Source organism: Leopardus geoffroyi, chromosome A3, assembly GCF_018350155.1.
Source record: "Leopardus geoffroyi isolate Oge1 chromosome A3, O.geoffroyi_Oge1_pat1.0, whole genome shotgun sequence".
Taxonomy (NCBI): Eukaryota; Metazoa; Chordata; class Mammalia; order Carnivora; family Felidae; genus Leopardus; species Leopardus geoffroyi.
Window position 1 is genome coordinate 16,525,518 of NC_059336.1, and position 17,688 is coordinate 16,543,205.

A 17,688-nucleotide genomic window follows, 5' to 3' on the forward strand; every position below is an offset into this window, starting at 1 on the left:
TCCTGGGCCAGTGACATGTGTGGTGGTGGTAGTGGAGGGTCTATCCAACCTCAAACCCATATACTTGTTCAATGTGTCCTAGCGGACAGAGCAATTATTCCCATTTTCCTGTTGGTGAGTTCACCAGAGCTGGAATCTCAATCCCCATTCAATAGATGGGAAAACTGAGGTTGGGAGAGACAGTAATTGTCAAAGGCCCCACAAACAGTAAACAACAGTCAACTCTGGAAGAGAACGCTTGAATGACACTTGTATGCCACGCCTGTGCTGAGGACCAAGACTGGACCACTCAGCTCCAGTGACCCCCAGGGCTTGGCTTAGGGAAACCCCACATTTCCCAAACCACCAGAACCCATGGCTGGGGCGGGGACAACTTTGCCAGAACTCATTTTCCATCAGACCCATCTCCACCCACTCAAGACTCTCCCACAACTCTCTCTGGTCTCACAGAAGGTGCAGGTTCCCCGGGACTTGTCTGACAGCATCTAGCATTGGCCCTTCCCAGGAGAATTTCTCTCCTGGGTGTGCCAGGACCGTAAGCTTGAACATTTCCCAAGGACGACTCCAAAATAAATTATTTCAGACTTAACAGAGGACGCTTAATAAATTCCACTCTTCCAGTTTCTTTGGGTATTTTAGAAACTGATTTATACATACAATATCTCTCTCAAAATGAGACAATCAACACAGGATAAAATTATTGAGTTATGAAAATAGGGGTCAGATGGAGGTGCAGTGCTTTAAATTAAACCGGCAAAATGTATCTTTCATACTAAATTGACTCTTTTTGTCTTGGAAATGAATGTTTAATCAGTTAAGACGCTGAAGTCGAGTGAGAAGCTTTAAGCATATTTAATTTTGTAAAAGGGGCCCAATTCCAATACTGCACAGGATTCCTGCCAGTAGCCATACCTTAAAAGCGGAAAAGCCGGCGGCCACGCACATCAGGAGGCCACCAGGCCAGGGTGGGGGGCCAGAAGGAATCGGTGGCCTCTGGACCAGAGCCAAAAGGGCTGGGCATAAACGAGATGGCTGTCAAACGCTCTGGCCTCAACCACATCTCCAGGAACAACATCCTTGATGCATCTCAACGTGTCCAAATAGCATCTGTGACCTCCTGCCCATCGGAACACCTGTGCCGCCTGCGGCCCTGCAGCCCAGCTGCTCCATCTCTCAGGCACCTGGTGAAACTGAGAGGTGCATGGGAGCAGACAGAGCTGGGCTGGAATTCTGGGTTTGTTTCTCAACAACTGTGTGACATTCATTCATTCATTCATTCATTCATTTATTCATACAGTGTGTCAGCTCATCACTTCCTAAAGGTGCCTCTTCTGGGCACACATAGCAGAAACAGAGTCTCACCTGTCTCTCTGCCTGCTCCAGGAGTTCCTCAAGGGCATCTTGTAAGGGCGGCTGGGTGGCTCTGTCGCTTGAGCATCTGACTCTTGGTTTCTGCTGTCACGATCTCACGGTTCATGGGCTCGAGCCCTGTGTTGGGCTCTGTGCTGCCAGCATGGAGCCTGTTTGAGATTCTCTCTCTCTCTCTCTCTCTCTCTCTCTCTCTCTGCTCCTCCCCTACTCATGCTCTCTCTCTCAAAATAAATAATAAACATATATTTACATATATGTTCATAACTATGTTTATGCATATATTTACATATATAAACATATATATTTACATATATCATTACATATATGTATACATATTTAATATGTAATATATATACATATGTATACATATGTAATGTGTAATATACATATACATATATATTACATATATTATTTACATATATTTACATACATTATATATGTGTGTGCATAAAGGGCGTCTTGTAGACCCAGGGCTCAGACAATGCCTGGTGCTTAGTAGGCTCTCAATAAAGGCTGCTGCATGGTCGATCACCATACCACAGGCTGAAAACAGCTCCCTAAAAATGTCAGGTCCTAATCCCTGGAAGGTGTATTTGGGAAAAAATCTGCAGGTGTGATTAAGGTAAAGCTCTTGAGATGGAGGGATTATCCTAGATTATTCCTAAATGCTATCACAAGTGTCCTTATGAGAAAGGCAGAGGAGACTGTACTGACATAAGAGAAGGCCATGTGAAGACAGGCCAGAGGTTCGAGTGTTGTGGCCACAAGCCAAGGATGGCCAGCAACCTTCAGAAGCAAGAAGCAGCACGGGATGGAATCTCCCCAGAGCTTCCGGAGGAAACACCCCTCCAGACACCTTGAGGTTGGCCCAGTGACACTGATTTCAACCTGTAGCCTCCAGAGCTCTGAGAGAATCACTTTCTGGTTGTTTTAAGCCATCATGTTTGTGACAATTTGTTAGAGCAGCCACAGGAAACCAATACAATCACCTGCCTGCTCCAAGCTTCCGTTTCCTTATTGTAATGCGGCACTCGGTTCTTGGGAGCAGTGTGTGAGCAGTTTGTAAAGCCCTCTGCACCATGCTTGACACCTAGCAGGTGGCGAAGCAAATTCCAGCCCCACCCTCAGTGTGCACGTCCATATGCACACAGACACACACCTGCATCCTACAGCTCAGACAAATTTTAAAAACTTGTCTCTAAGGGCGCCTTGTCTCTCTTCACCAGACAGTCCCGACAGATGGACCTGTGCTTACCCGGTTTCCCATTTGCTCCGGTAGCCCTCCCCTGGATAAGAAAGTTTAGCTTATCTTTCATTACATAACAAGGGAATATAAAACTCAGCAAACCCTTGAAAACTAATGAAAGAATTCAAGCTATCTGAATTTGTGAAGCATCTTTAACATGAGCTAGTTTTAAAGAAATATGGAAAATGACTCAAAGTGTCTATTTGGAATGAGCCCAACCAAAACATATCCTAGGAGGAGGGATCAGAAGATCATTTTTGATTAACAGACAGCATTCTTTGTAATTATCAGAGCTACTGTAATCAGGTGGCCCTACAAAAGTACCTGAGAGTATCTGCAATCTGTTCCTTTAGGTAAGGGAGGTTCACGGAAAACATTGCCATTTGGTTCCGGTGGGAATTCATTGTTATTACTACTACTAATAATAAATATTCCCTGATCGCTTGCTCTCTGCCAGGCATTTGCTAAGACTGCACACATTATCTCAGATACACTTCACTGCAGTCTTGAGGTGGGTACTGTTATGATTCCAAGATAAGGGAATGAAGCTCGGGAGGTGGAGCCAGGATCTAAGGCAGGTCTGTGAGACTCTGGAGCCCACACGCTAGCCACCAACCCACTGTCTCCCATGTCCACCACACCAGAGGCCCGCAGCACTGCGGCCCAGGACTACAGCCATACTCACCCCTGCATTCACAGCCCTTCCCAGGGCACATGCCAGAGGCGTCTGCGGGCCCTGCCCTTGCTTGTGTTACCATAATTCCCCAAAAGAGATGGTCTGGAGTAGTGATGCCTTGTGAGCAATTAGCCGCGCAGGCAGATAAGGCACAGCATTCTAAAAAAGTGGAATTAAAAGCATATGGCTCTGGCATCCTGAGGTCTCTTAGAGAAGAGGAAACCAAGGACCTGCATTATTGATGGGCCCCAAAGAAAAGCATTCCTCAAAAAATGGAGGATCCATTTCCACTGAGCACTTGAGTCAGACCCTGAACGTTACAAGATGTGGAGCTTGGGTTTGCTGCCTCCCTCTCCCCTCTGCCTCTCCCTCCTTTTACTTCTCACCTGGATTCAAAGAAGAAAAAAATGTGATGTAGTTTACAACAATACATAGAGGATACCAGCTTTTTTTTTTTTTTTTTTGAGCAAGAAGATTTGGTGATAATAAGAGTAAGGAATAAATAAAACACAATCAAGATTGTTAGAATACACACTGCATGCCCAAAGGTCCCGGGCATCAGCTAGAATTGGGCCAAACACGTGGCTGTGGCCTCTGAGTATCCCCTGCAGAGACAAAAGTGATCTACCCAATACCAAGTGATTTTGATAGGAAATCAACTATGAAGTCCCTTCTCCTCTGCCACCGGTGAGTTTGTGACCCAAGCTGACAATATCGAAGATTGTTCCTCCTGGACACAATGGTTGGTCCAGCCATGCTCCGTCGTGGTGCCTCCCACCTCCCTCCAGAAGACCCAGACTGCCACTTGCCAGAGATGTCAGGGAAGATGTTGGTTACCAGCAGCCACCATGCCTGCTGCGTGTAAATGGGCATAGGATAGGGACCTAATGACACTACTGGGGTTTCTGGATCCAGCCATGCCTGAAACCCCATGTCCGCCCCTGGATATTTCAGACTTTTCTGCTTAAGCTAGTTTCAGATTGGTCCCTGTCACTTAGAAATGAACTTAAGAGTTGTGACTAGTATATAATACTAACTGTGAAGGAAAAAGCAGAAACTAAACAGAAATCATAGCTACTCAGGAGAAGTACTACAATTCCCTTAAGGGTCTTTTTCTATTATACAAGCAATGCTGTGCTAGTTTTCTATAGATCTTGATTGTTCAAATCCGCCATTATGCTAAGAAATCATACATTTCCTTATCATGGGATTCAGGACCCTTGTGGTCCAGGCCCTGCTAGCTCTTTCACCTCTTTTTCTCTTGCTCCAAGTCCTTTCTCTCCAGCCCTATAAAGAAAATGAACCACATGCTGTCTCCAAGCATGACGCGAGCCCTCCCGCCTGTTACTTTTGTGCATGCTGTTCTCCCAACCTGGAAAGTACTTTCCTGCCCTAGTCTGCCTGCCGCATTTCTACTTATCCTGAAAACTTTAACTCAGGAACCACCCTCCTCCCTGGTAGTTTAAACAAGATACAAAATACAATTTTTTTTTTAAATTTTTGTTAACATTTATTCGTTTTTTGAGAGACAGAGAGCGTGAGCGTGAGCGGGAAAGGGGCAGAGAGAGAAAGGGAGACACAGAATCTGAAGCAGGCTCCAGGCTCTCAACTGACAGCACAGAGGCGGACGCGGGGCTCGAACCCACAAACTGTGAGATCATGACCTGAGCCGAAGTCAGATGCTTAACCGAGCCACCCAGGTGCCCCCAAAATACAATTATTTTAAAACTATTATGATTCTATTTATATAAAACGTCCAGAATAGGCAGATATCTAGAAATAGAAAGTAGATCAGTGGTTACCTAGGGCTGGGGGTTGTAGGGCTGGGGGTGTTGAGAATGATGACTAAGGGGTACAGGGTTTCTTTTCAGGGTGATGAAAATGATCCAAAATGGACTGTGTTGATGTTCATACATCCCTGTGTATCACCTACTGAGTTGTATACTCTAACAGGGTGAGTTGTATGGTGTGTGAATTCTATCCCAATAAGGCCATTATAAAATAAAAATAAAGATGACATTATACCATTAGAAATAATGACAAAACAAATAATACCAAGATATTATAAAGAGAGTTCCAGAAGCTACCTGTGTGAAGACACAGATTATTCTCCATGCCCAGCCCTCATATTCTTCAGACCGCCATGCAAACATCCAAGCCCAAACCTTGCACACAAGCACACAAAACATTGGCATTCTGCTTTCTTAACCCATTTCCCTACTGTAACCAGCAGGAACAATGGTGGGGGAAAAGGACTCACCGTGGGCAGCTGGCCCGACAGCAGGTGGCTGTCCTGGGCCAGCATGTTGGACACCATGATGGCTGGGAGGTCCATGGCCTGGTAGGAGTAGGCAGGGAGGAGTCCGTTGGGCGTGAGGCCGTGGCACAGCGAGTGGTAGCCAGCTTCGTGGTCCCCCAGGTGCAAGAGGGATGGCTCAGGGAGGTTGGGAGGTGTTATCGGGGGGATCTCATAGTCTTCGTTGCTCTCGCTCTGGCTGTTGTAGGTCTAAAACATCAAAGGGGCATATTGTTAGGAGTCAGTGTCTTACAACCGCAGAACATGTTTAATAGCACCAATAAGAGCAGCAACAATGGTAACAGCTTCTTGGCAAAGGAAAGAAGGGATGATCCCTCTGCAAGGCAGACAGTCAAGATGGCCCTATGACTTGGTCAGATTCCTGCCCCATCTCTAAATGGGTGCTCCCTCTCACTAGAGGGTCTGTATACAAAAACCTGCCCTCCTGGAGAATGGGACCAGCTCTTGTTCCCTCCCCTCTCTTCTTCATTTTCCATTCAGATCTGGCCACTGCAGCCCACTTTGAGCCCATCTTCCCATACCCACCCATTTTACAGATGAGAGAATTCAGGTCCAAGAGGAAAGTGGCAGGGGAAAGACACCAGAGGACAGACACCAGAGGTACTGGCTCCGTTGGAAGAGCATGCGCCTCTTGATCTCAGGGTTAAGTTCAAGCTCCATGTTGGGTGTGTAGAGATTACTTGAAATCTTAAAAAGACCAACAAACAAACACCAAGAGGAAAGTGGCCCATCCAAGGTTAGCTGAAGAGTTGGGATGGAGCTGAAGTATCCTGATTTCCTGCCTGGTAGTCTTCCACAGCAGTTGGATGCCTTTCCCTTGTGTGCCCTGAACACTCAGTCCAGTTGGGTCCTCTCTTGGTCTTTCTCATCTTGGTAAATGGCACAAACATCCCCCAGGAGCACAAGCTAGGAGCCATACTGGACACCTTCCTCTCTAATCCTTGTTTGTTGTTTTCTCCACCTTACTGCACTGATAAGGAAGCTCCAGGACGATGCTGAATAGAAATGGTGAAAGTGGGGACCCTTGCTTTCTTCCTTATCTTAAATAGCTCAGTGTTTTACCACTAAGGTCAATGTTTGCCATAGGCTCTTACAGGAATTCTGTAACAGAGTGAGGGCATTCCTAGTTTGTCAAGGTGTTTATTTTTCTTTCAACTGTGCATGGGTTTTTGTTGTTGCTGCTGCTGCTGCTGTTGTTGTTGTTCTTATTGGACTCCTTCTCCCTGCATCTACTGAAAGGCTCAAGTCACTTTTCTCCTTTAATACAGTTACTATGGTAAATTACTTCACTTGGTTTAACATTAGAAAATGTTCAAGCAACCTTGCATTTCTGGAATAAACTTGGTCATGATGTATTACTGTTTTTATGCATTGCTGGATCTTGATTGCTGACATTTTGTTCAGGATTTTTGCATCTAGTTCATGAGTGAGACTGGCCTGTAGTTTCCCTCTTTGCCTTCTGCCCTTATTGGGTTTTGGTACTGAGATGATGTCAGCCTGGGGGATCACTCCCCTTTTCTATATTCCGAGAGAGATCAGGGCTCAGAGAAAGGATGTGTGCAGACGGGAAGATGGATATGAGAAAACTTCTAGGAAAGAGCAGTTAGGGGACACTGAGGACAAAGGGAGGGTGTCCAAAGGACACCTGTTCAATCAGCATTCTGGAAGAGTGACAGAAGGGAAGAGGAATAACTCAAGAGATAATGGTTGGGAATATTTCAGAACTGAAGAAAGACACCAGAGGTACCGGCGAATATAATGGTAAATTTTAGAACAATCATAATACATAATGTGTAAAGTGGGGGGAACCCCACAATACCAGAGTAGAATATGGGAAATAACATCTTTCCAACATCCTTGTTTTCTTTGATAAGTTAAATATGTATGTTAGAATAACTAGGGTAGTTGAAGCCCAACACAATACCTACTTCCTGGTAAGTAGGCTCCCAGTAAATACTTGTTGGATGAGGCCACTGAGTGCTAAGGGTGAGTAGGATTTGAGTAGAGGTGTGGAGAGAGCAAGGAGCACATGGTATCTAAACACCTCTTTGGTGTCAAAACTTTTCTCCTCAGGCACCATGTTTGAACCTCACCACAACTGCCCGGGGAAGAGCCCTGCATATCTACAGAAACATGCTCCGAGAGGATAAGCGCCTTGCCACACTCACACCCATTCTTGGACCCAGAGCCCAAGCCATCTCTTGCTCACTGGCTCCCTCTGCAGGGCTGCTGCGGGCTTATTTCACAGATGGACAACGTGCAGTCCGGGAAGAAGTGATCGTGCTGGTGGCAAAGGACATTCACAACCATCAGGAACGGGACCTAGTCTTCTGTCCCCAAGATCTGGCTCCTTCCCATCACATGAAACTGCTTCCAAGATCTGGACCGGGACTCAGGAGATGGGGCAGGAAAGGCTTGCATAGGTTTGGGGGCTGACCCCTGCCTCACTGCTCTATATGTACACTCCAATCTCTTTATTGCATGATCATTGCCCCTCTCTGGATTCAGTTTCTCCATTTGCATAAAGAGAGGGGAGGATGGACTCATCTCATCCATCTCAAGCTCCGTGGCTAAAAATATTAGCTACTCGATCAATATCTGTGGAATTGAATCTAATTCAATAAGGGACACACAGCTGGTACCTGAGGTTAACAGAATGGCCAGGGGAGGAGACCCAAGGAAGACTCAGTCCCTCTTGATAAAGCTCAACACATAGGTGGAAACCATGTCCTGGTAAGTCTCAGATCTTTTGTAAACAAATTCCTCAAGTTTTTTTTTTTTTTTTAAATCAAAAAATGTAAGTATCTAGCATTTATTGAGCATATAGTATATGCCAGGTGCAAGCACTTTACAAACATTTAATGAGTTAATTCTTACGACAATCCAATGAAGGAGGTTTCTGGTATTATATGCTCATTTTATAGATAGAGAAACTAAGACACAGAGAGGGGCGTTTACTTGCCCAAAGTCACACAGTTAGAAAGAAGCCTAACTCCAGTCACCTTCCCCTTCCTCCAATTTATACTGTCTCCAAAGGAAGGTAATGTGTCCTTTCCTGTGACACAGATCCTAAGAATCTGGGTGTACATAATCCTTAATTGCAGTGCCAAGTCATGGCCAAATTGAGGGCTTGGGGACCAAGAAACAGGCTTTGATCCAGCCTTGTTATTGAGGAACTTGGCAAAGCAACACCTCCTTCTAAATGGTGCAGATCAAAAGCACATTTCCTTACACAGGACCCCAACCCAGCCCTCTTTCTTACTGTCTCTTACCTAGAATAATAATCCTCCTGACCCTTGACCACCCATCATGCAGGGTGTTTTATATGCATGCCATCTCCAATTCTGTCTTTGCTCCATAATCTCCTAGGCATGTGACACAAAACCTGGAATGTGCTCATAATACTCCAGGCATGTCTATAATGACCTCCTATGTTTCCCTAATTACAAATGTGTGTCTAATATGACCTTGGATAGCTCTCTAAACTCCCCAGGTGTATCTACCCTGGTGTGGGTTATCTCCCTAATTCTCCAGGTGAGTCTACCTTGACATGGATGTCTTCCAGGTTCTCCCAGGTTCCCCAGTTTTTCCAGCTTTATTAAGATGTAATTGACATGCAATTAATTCTCCAATTCTTAAAAGAATCCTGTATTTATCCCCATTTGACAAAGCAGATAATCAAGATCTAGAGGCTTCACCCAGGTTACAACACTAGGAGGGAACAGGGTCTGATCTGTATCCTCTTCAAGGAGTCTCCCGGCACCATCCCCCACTGAGACTCTGTCCACTCTGCACCCAGTGCCCACCTCCCAAATAAATACATTCTGATCATTCCATGCTTAAAAACTAGTACACCTCTACTGGAGAGTGTCTGGGGGTGGGGGAGAGAGAGAGAGAGAGAGAGAAAGAGACGGAGAGAGAGAATCTTCCAAACATCTTAGCATGGTTCCCTGGGGGGATGAAAATCGTTTTTCAGGTTGCGTTTTGATGCACTTTGGTGGGTGTCAATGCAATTTTGCCTTTGAGCGCATCTCCTCCAAGACAAGGCGCCCACAGGTCAATTGGCATACTGTTATGGTTAAGGCTATGAGTGGTACAGGGCTTGGTGAAGGGAGATGGCTATAGAGGGGCAGAAAGGACAAGGGGCCAGAGTACCACCAAGTAATCAGAAATGGTGGAGGAGAGAAAGCTCTCTGCGCCCCTCTTTGCTCTTCTATGCCTAGCACCTTGCTTATAAGACCCCATCATGATATGAACCCAACTACCCACCCTTTCTCACCCTCACCAAGAGAACTGAGCAAGGCTTTGATCAAATTTCACCAGAAATCATGGTCACCAGCTCTCTGTGGTGTTTCCATACTTCTGGGAACCAGTCCCTCCCAGCTTGTTCATTTCCATGGCGGTTCTCCCTAGCCTGTCTTCTTTCCTCATCCTCTAGCACCTTCTCTGCCCTTTCGCCCAGTGCAGATGACCAGATGACCTTCTACTTCCCAGGGAACATAGAAAATAACTCTAACAGCATCCTGATGCCAGAACCACAAATTTGCCCATTTGGTACCAACTTGCTTCCTGTTGTGATGCCAGAAGAGCCACCCCTCTTTCCTAAGGCCAAGCTCCTTGCTTCTACAGGCAATGATCCTTCCCCATCTGTCCAAGGACCTTGGGCATCCCATTAACCCTTCTTGCTCCTGGCTTTTTGGCCTCCCCCTCTGCTGGACCACTGTCATCAGCACTGAAACATGCCCATCTCTCTCTGGTCTTGCACACTCCCCCATCCCTCTCCAGCTGCTACCACCTCCTTCTGGTCCATACCTGTCTTCCTAAAAGGGCTGTCCTCACCTGTAGCCCCCTCTTCCTCATCTCCCACTCACTCCACAGCCCACTGGGACCTGCCTCCTCTGCCATGTTTCCAGCTCCAATCTTGGCACCCATCTGAGCTCCAGATCTGAGCATCTAAACACCTCCCCTCACCCAATATTTTCACCTAGTGTCTCACAAGCCACTCAGGGTCAACATGTGCAAAGCTGTAGTCATGTTGCCCTCCCCTACCCTGCACCTGTGTTTCCCTCATCCAGTCCTCCATCCAGTTAATAAAGCTACAGACTTGGGGCTTACCCTTGGTCATTCCTCAAATCTAGTGAAACTCCTCTAAACTATCTTTTCAACATACCCGTTTTTCTCCATTCCCACCGCCACTGCCCTGGTCCAGGCCACACTGTCTCTTACCCGGACAAATGCAGCAGCCTCTGTCCTGGCCTCCCACAGCCCACTCCTTTCCCTGCCAGTTCATCCCCTCCATGTGGCCAGAGGGGTCTCTAGAAAGACGATCACCCCAGCATGCCACTCCCATGCTTACAATGCTTTTGATGGCTCCCCACTGTCCTGAGTATAAAGCCCCCCCAGTCCCAAACATGGCTCTGTCATCCTCACGTGGCTGCCCCCCACCACCCCTGTAGCCACAGTGACCTTGCCTGCCTCCAGGGCCTCACGTAGGCTGTTCCCTCTGCTGGAATGCTGTGCCCACCACACGCTGTCCCTTCATCTAATTTCTAGTCACCTCTCCACAACAGGTTGGTTTAAATGGTTTCCCTGATACTCTCTAGAGTGGCTCACAGCCCCTTACATGCCTCCAGGTGGCTCTGCATTATCTTTGGAAGCACTCATCAAACCTGCAGTTAACTAACTGCTTACATAATTATTTGGTTCAAGTTCAATGTGAGTTCTGCTAGGACAGCCCTTGTTGGTCCTGTTTCCCAGAACCTGACACAAAGTAAGAGCTCAAGAATAATTAGTTGAGCGCAGGTATGAGCCAGGCTCCAGGGCAGACGCCATGAGCATACACCTCACTCAACCTTTGTGACTGCCCTGGACACAGGTGATATTTGTCCCCACTGCACAGGAATACAGTGTGTGGTGAAGCTCAGGAGGGCCTGAGTTTGAATCCTGGCTCTGCCACACTCTAAGTATGTGACTTGAAGCACACTACTTAACCTCTCTCTGCCTCAGTTTCCTCATCTGTGAAAGGAAGGTAATAACAGCAGGTGCTACAGGGCTGTGTAAAAAGTAACTGTAAAAGTCCTGACTCAGCCCTCTCAGTGCCCGCTGTAATTGTCGCCATTGTTGCCCTTGCTCAGAGTTCTAGAGATGTTAAGGAACTACTCCAAGAACACACAGCTCATGTACTTGGTACCCTCACTGTGAATGGTCTGCACTCCTCCTCCGCATGCCCCAGGCTTGCACACCATGGGGTGATGTCTGTTTTTGGCCTGATGGGCTGAGGGCTGACTGGTTTTAGGTGGGACTCAGCCACGGGCCTCATATCATCCCAGAAAGCAGAGTCCCAGGAAGCCTCCCCCTGCTCCCCTGCCCATCCTGCAACAAGACTCCCCTCTTCACATTCCCCCTCTTCGGCCCCTTGCTTGTGCTCCCCACAGTATCACACACATCTCCAATTATCTTTTATTCTTTACTTCCCTTTTACTTGTGACCCCCCCAACCCCACCCCGACCCCCTGAAGACAGGGGCCAGACTGTCTCGTCACCAGCACCTAGCATAGCACATGGTACACAGTAGGTGCTCAGTTAGAATGTGGTGAGTGAGCACATCAGATGGGGAGGGTACCAGGCTTCAGGTTGAGAGCTCACCTAGGTCCCTCCCGGCAGACTGGAAACCCTTCAGTTATCCATGGCTCATGTCTCTCTCCACCACCGCCTTCCTGCATGCTCCCTGCCCCCACAGCTCCCAGAACAGGTGCTAGTACGGAGCATGTGCCCAATGAGATTTGAACGACTGCACGAGTCCATTCCTTTTTTTAAAACCCAAAACCTCAACACACTGGAACCAACCCAACCAGCCAGAAGCCTTTTGCAAAAATAAGCATATGTTGTATCAAAATATTGGAATAACACAATTATGACAATTCATTTAAAAAGGCAATTAGCACACTTAAAAATAACTAAACATGCAAACACTACATGTCTCCCTCGGATGCAATCAAATCCTAAATGCGTGACACCTGAATACCAACCCGCTTGGCTACTGCTTCTTACTAAGCACCTAGTGTGTGCCAGCCATTGAGCCCAGCTTTTCCACACGCGTTCTCCATTTAACCCACATCCATTCTGCAAAGAACTCACATGACTATTCTCTCCAGGTGAAGAAGGGGAAGCTCAGAAAGTGGGGGTGTCGTGTCCCTGGTACGTCCTGGATGGGATTCAAACCCAGGTCTTGTGACTCTGAATTCAGCACTGTCCCACACTGGATCAGAGGCTTCTTCAAGATTCATTTCTCACTCCTCCTAAGAAAGAGATGGGCTTCCCTGCCTCCACCCTTGCTATGGTCTTTTCTCCCTCGGGGGCCAGAATTATCCTGTTAAAATGTCAGATCGCAGCACTCCTCTGCTCACCACCCTCCAGTGGTCTCCTTGTCACTCAGAGGAAGAACAGGGTCCTTACAATGGCCTCCTACCACATGCCATATGGTCTAACGCCCTCACGCACACCTCTGTCTCCCTCACCTCCCTGACATCCCCCACCATTCTCCTGGTTCATGCCACTCTGGCCACACGACGCATGATTCTGCCTCAGAGCCTTTGCACTGCTCTCTGGAACACTCTTCTCACAAATACTCACACAGCTCCTTCCTTTGCCACTCATGTTTACTCAAATATCCCCTTCTCAATGAGTTCGACCCTCACTGTTCAATTCAAAATCGCAAACCATGGCCATGATCCATTTTCTGTTTGTTTTGATCACTTTTGTGTGTTTATCAATTTCTAACACCTTACACATTTTATTGATTACCTGTCTCACCCCATTAGAATGTCAGCTCCATGATGGAGGAGATTTTCATCTGTTTTGGTCATTGCTGTATCCCCAGTTTCTTCAACAGTAATGAGTGCTCAAAAAGTAAATGAATGAGTGAACAAATGAACTTCTCACCAAATGCCAAGAAGCAAGAATAGTAAGAAAATGAATGGACTGGCAGACCATGAAGATTCTCCATGTGGGGGAAGGCTTATCTTGGCTGTGACCCAGGGGAAGGACAGGTGGTTTGAATCAGGCCAGCATTCCTCCTTCCCCAGAAGTGGTGCATGAAAAACCATAACTGATTGTCCTTTGTGGGGAGTGGTTGAGAAGAAGCATTGAGGCAAATGGCAGGGTCAGGTTGTGAAGTTTACAAACACGCAAGAAGTTAGAGCTCGCCAACCACACAGAGGTGGGTTATGAGGCTGCGAGAATCACCTTGTTCCCCAATTTCCCCATTTGTGGTTCTCTTTCCAAATAACTAAGGAATGGGAATTCAGAGCAGAGCAATATTTCTCGGGTAGAAGGGGCATGCAGAAGGACAGACTGCCACAAGCTCTTCATGCACCAGGAAGGGAATTCCAGGAAGGGAAGAATGCTAGGCTGATTCCAAGTATGTGGCTTTCCCTTTGGGTCAGGAAAGGGTAAGCCTTCCCCTGTAGTTTCTAGGAGGAAGAGCCTTCAGTAAACATCAAAGGCAATGACTCCTTGAGATGGGGCGGGGTAAACAGGGGCAAAGGGGAGGTCTCTGGGCCTTGAGGAGAGGCTAGAGAAGAACGAATCCAAGAATAGCCAATGGGCTAGAAGCCTGTTGTGGTGATAAGCTTATGTTCTATGAAATCATCAGAATACACTCTTTCACTTACTACAACAAAATGACAAACAAATCAAAAATTCATCCATAGGGAGTAAAATATACATACTGTGTGCATATGTGTGTGTGTGTGTGTGTGTGTGTGTATTCTTTCAAATTGTTCCTTTCTGAAGCAAATACTGTCAAAGCTCAAACCTAGAGAATGAAAAGTAAACCCAAAAAAGGAATTTTAGAAGGAGTGAGCTCAGAAACCACTACAGTTTATATTCATTCAAAATAGCTATTGTTAAGGTGACTGCAGGATTTAATGTGACTATTTTATAAGGATTCCTAAAATAGAAGAGATAGCATAGGATTAAGAAGTTAATAATGATCACCAACTAAAAATCTGGAGGATTTCATCTAGAAGCTGTGTCTTCTTTCCTTAAAGAAGCAAATTACAGATACTGATTAATTATTTACAGTGTAAGGAAAAGTTGTTTAAATATATTTGTTACAATTTTTAAACTTTATTGAGGTGAAATTCCTGTCACATAAAGTTAACCATTTAAAAATTAAGACTTCAATGGCTTTTAGTATGTTCCCAGTGTTCTGCAACCATCCCTTCTATCTAGTTCCAGAACATTTTCATCACCCCAAAGGGAAACCTCATAGCCATTAAGCAGTTTCTATTCTTCCTGGCCCCTCCAACCCCTGGTAACCACCAATCTGCTTTCTCTTTCAGTGGATTTACCTATTCTGGATAGTTTTATATAAATGGAACCATATATGTGACCTTTTGTGTCTGGTTCCTTTCACTTAGCACAATGTTTTCGAGGTTCATCCATACTGTAGTGTGTTATCACTTCATTCCATCTTCTGGCTCAATAATATTCCATTGTATGTAAATACCACAATTTGTTTCTCCATTCATCCACTGATGGACATGTGGGCTATTTCCATCTTTTGGCTGTTGTGACTAGTGCTTCTTTGTGTATATACTTTGTTAGAGTCTCTCTTTTCAGTTATTTTGTGTATATAGCAAGGAGTGGAATTGCTGGGTTTATGGTAATTCTACATCTAACTATGAGAAACCATCAAACCATTTTTCACCCAGCAACATCTGAGAGTTTCAATCTCTCCACATCCTCACCACCAACAACTTATGTTCCACTATTTTTTTTTTTACAGCTATCCTAGGGCGTATAAAATGGTATCTTCTCATAGTTTTGATATGTATTTCCCTAAAAACCAATGATGCTGAGCATCTTTTCATGTGTTTCCTGGCTACTTGCATATCTTCTTTGAAGAAATGTCTGTTCAAATCTTTTGCACATTTTAAAATTTGGTTGTCTTTGTGTTGTTGTATTATAAGAGTTCTTTATGTATTCTAGATACACACTCTTATAAGATGTAGGATTTGCACAGGTTTTTCTCCCAATCTGTAGGCTGTCTGTTCACCCTTCTCATAATGTCTGTGGATGCACAAAGTGTGTAATTGTCATGAAGTCCAATTCATCTAATTTTTCATCAATTCATCTTTTGTTGCTCATACTTTTGATGTCATACCTAAAAATCCACAGCTAAATCCAATGTTATGAAGGGTTACCCCTATGTTTTCTTCCAAGATGTTTATGGCTTTAGCTCTGAGACTAAGGTAATGAGTCCATTTTGACTTAACTTTTGCATATGGCAGGAGGTAAAGTCCAACTGCATTATTTTGCACATGGCCATTCAGTTGTCTCAGAACTATTTGGTAAAGACTATTCTGTCCCCACTGAAGGGTGTTGGGATCTTTGTCAAAAAATTAATTGGCCATATATGTAGGTAGAGGTTTATTCCTGGACTATTTTGATTCTATTCTATTGATCTGTATGTCTATCCTTGGAACAGTACCACACTGTTCTGACTATTGTGACTTTGTAGAAATTAGGAAATGTGTGTTATTCAAATTTTCTCTTCTTTTGCAAGATTTTTGTGGCTACTCAGGGTCCTTTGGAGTTTCATATGAATTTGAGGATCATCAATTACATTTCTGCCCCAAAAGCTTGGTAGAAATTTGATAGAGATTATACTCAATCTGTAGCTTGCTTGCATGGTATTGCAATCTTACCAAAATTATGATTTCCCATCCATGAACATGGGATGTCTTTCCCATTTTTTAGGACTTCTTTAATTTCTCTCATGAATGTTTTGTAGTTTTCAGTGTTCTAAGTCTTTCACCTGCTTGGATAAATTTATTCCTACATATTTTCTTCTTTTTAACACTATTATATATGGAGTTGTTTTCTTGGTTTCCTTTTAGGACTGCTCATTTCATTGTATATAGAAACATAACGGATTTTTGTGTGTTAGTCTTGCACCCTGAAACTTCGCTGAATTCACTTATTAGCTATTTTTGTTTATAATTTTAAGGGAAAGCAGAAACTCCACACCGTTGGAGAAACCAAAATAAAGGAAAAGAAAATGGAATCTGATCAACCTAACAAAAATCTGAAAAGAAAAAAAGAAAATAGGAATGAACTATGAAACACGGTAATAAAGAACCTTCACAAAATGACAGTACTAAGGTTAAATATTACTAATCACAATAAATATGAATGATTTTAATCTGTTTGTTAAAAGATCAAAATTAATATTTTGGTTAAAATAAATGAATCCGGCATATGTCATTTATAATAGACATGCCCAAAGTAAAATGACACAGAAGGGTAAAAATAAACAGATATGTCGGGTAAGTAAAAAGCAGACGTGGCAAAATTAGTAACAAATCAGGTACAATTCAGGGCAAAAGCACTGAGGGAACTAAGAGAAATACTTAAGTTGATAAATGATACATTCTACTAAGAAGAAATGACAGACATAAACTTTTATGTAGACTGATAAACCACAGGAATATAAAATGTAAAGGACTGTTAGAGGTACAAAGATGATTCAACAAAATCATAAACACAACAAGACACTAACACTCCTCTTCAAAAATTGATAAATCAATCAGATATAAATCAGTAAGGATACAAGAGCTGAATAAAATGATTCACCCTCTTGATTTCTTCCACTATTTAAAGAACACATATTCTTTTCAAATGTCCCTAGAACACTTAAAAAACATGACAACGTATTAGCTACATAGATAATCTCAAATTTTTCAAAAGGTAGAAATGATGTAGACCACAGTCTACTATGTAAATGTACTAACCTAGTTTTTAACAAAAAACAAAGAAGGTAGAGAAAGAAGGAATAGAAAAAAATTGGAGGGAGACAGATGCTCTTAAATCCTTGGACCCTTTAAGAGCAATCTTTTCTTTATTTTTGAGAGAGAGAGTGAGCATAAGTGGGGGAGGGGCAGAGAGAGAGGGAGACACAAAATCCGAAGCTGGCTCCAGGCTCTGAGCTGTCAGCATAGAGCCCTATGTGGGGCCTAAAGTCACAAACCATGAGATCATGACTGGAGCCGAAGTCGGACGCTCAGCAAACTAA

General features: G+C 44.5%; 1 protein-coding gene across 10 annotated transcripts in view; it reads right to left on the bottom strand.

Annotated features, from left to right (window-relative positions):
- TOX2 (TOX high mobility group box family member 2) overlaps positions 1-17,688 on the bottom strand; it is a 136,527-nt gene that overhangs the window by 43,127 nt on the left and 75,712 nt on the right. For all 10 annotated transcript variants that reach the window (XM_045444529.1, XM_045444527.1, XM_045444533.1 and 7 more), the window contains one exon: positions 5,554-5,799. In XM_045444529.1, the coding sequence (XP_045300485.1) occupies positions 5,554-5,799 (246 nt within the window). The remainder of the gene's footprint in view (positions 1-5,553; positions 5,800-17,688) is intronic.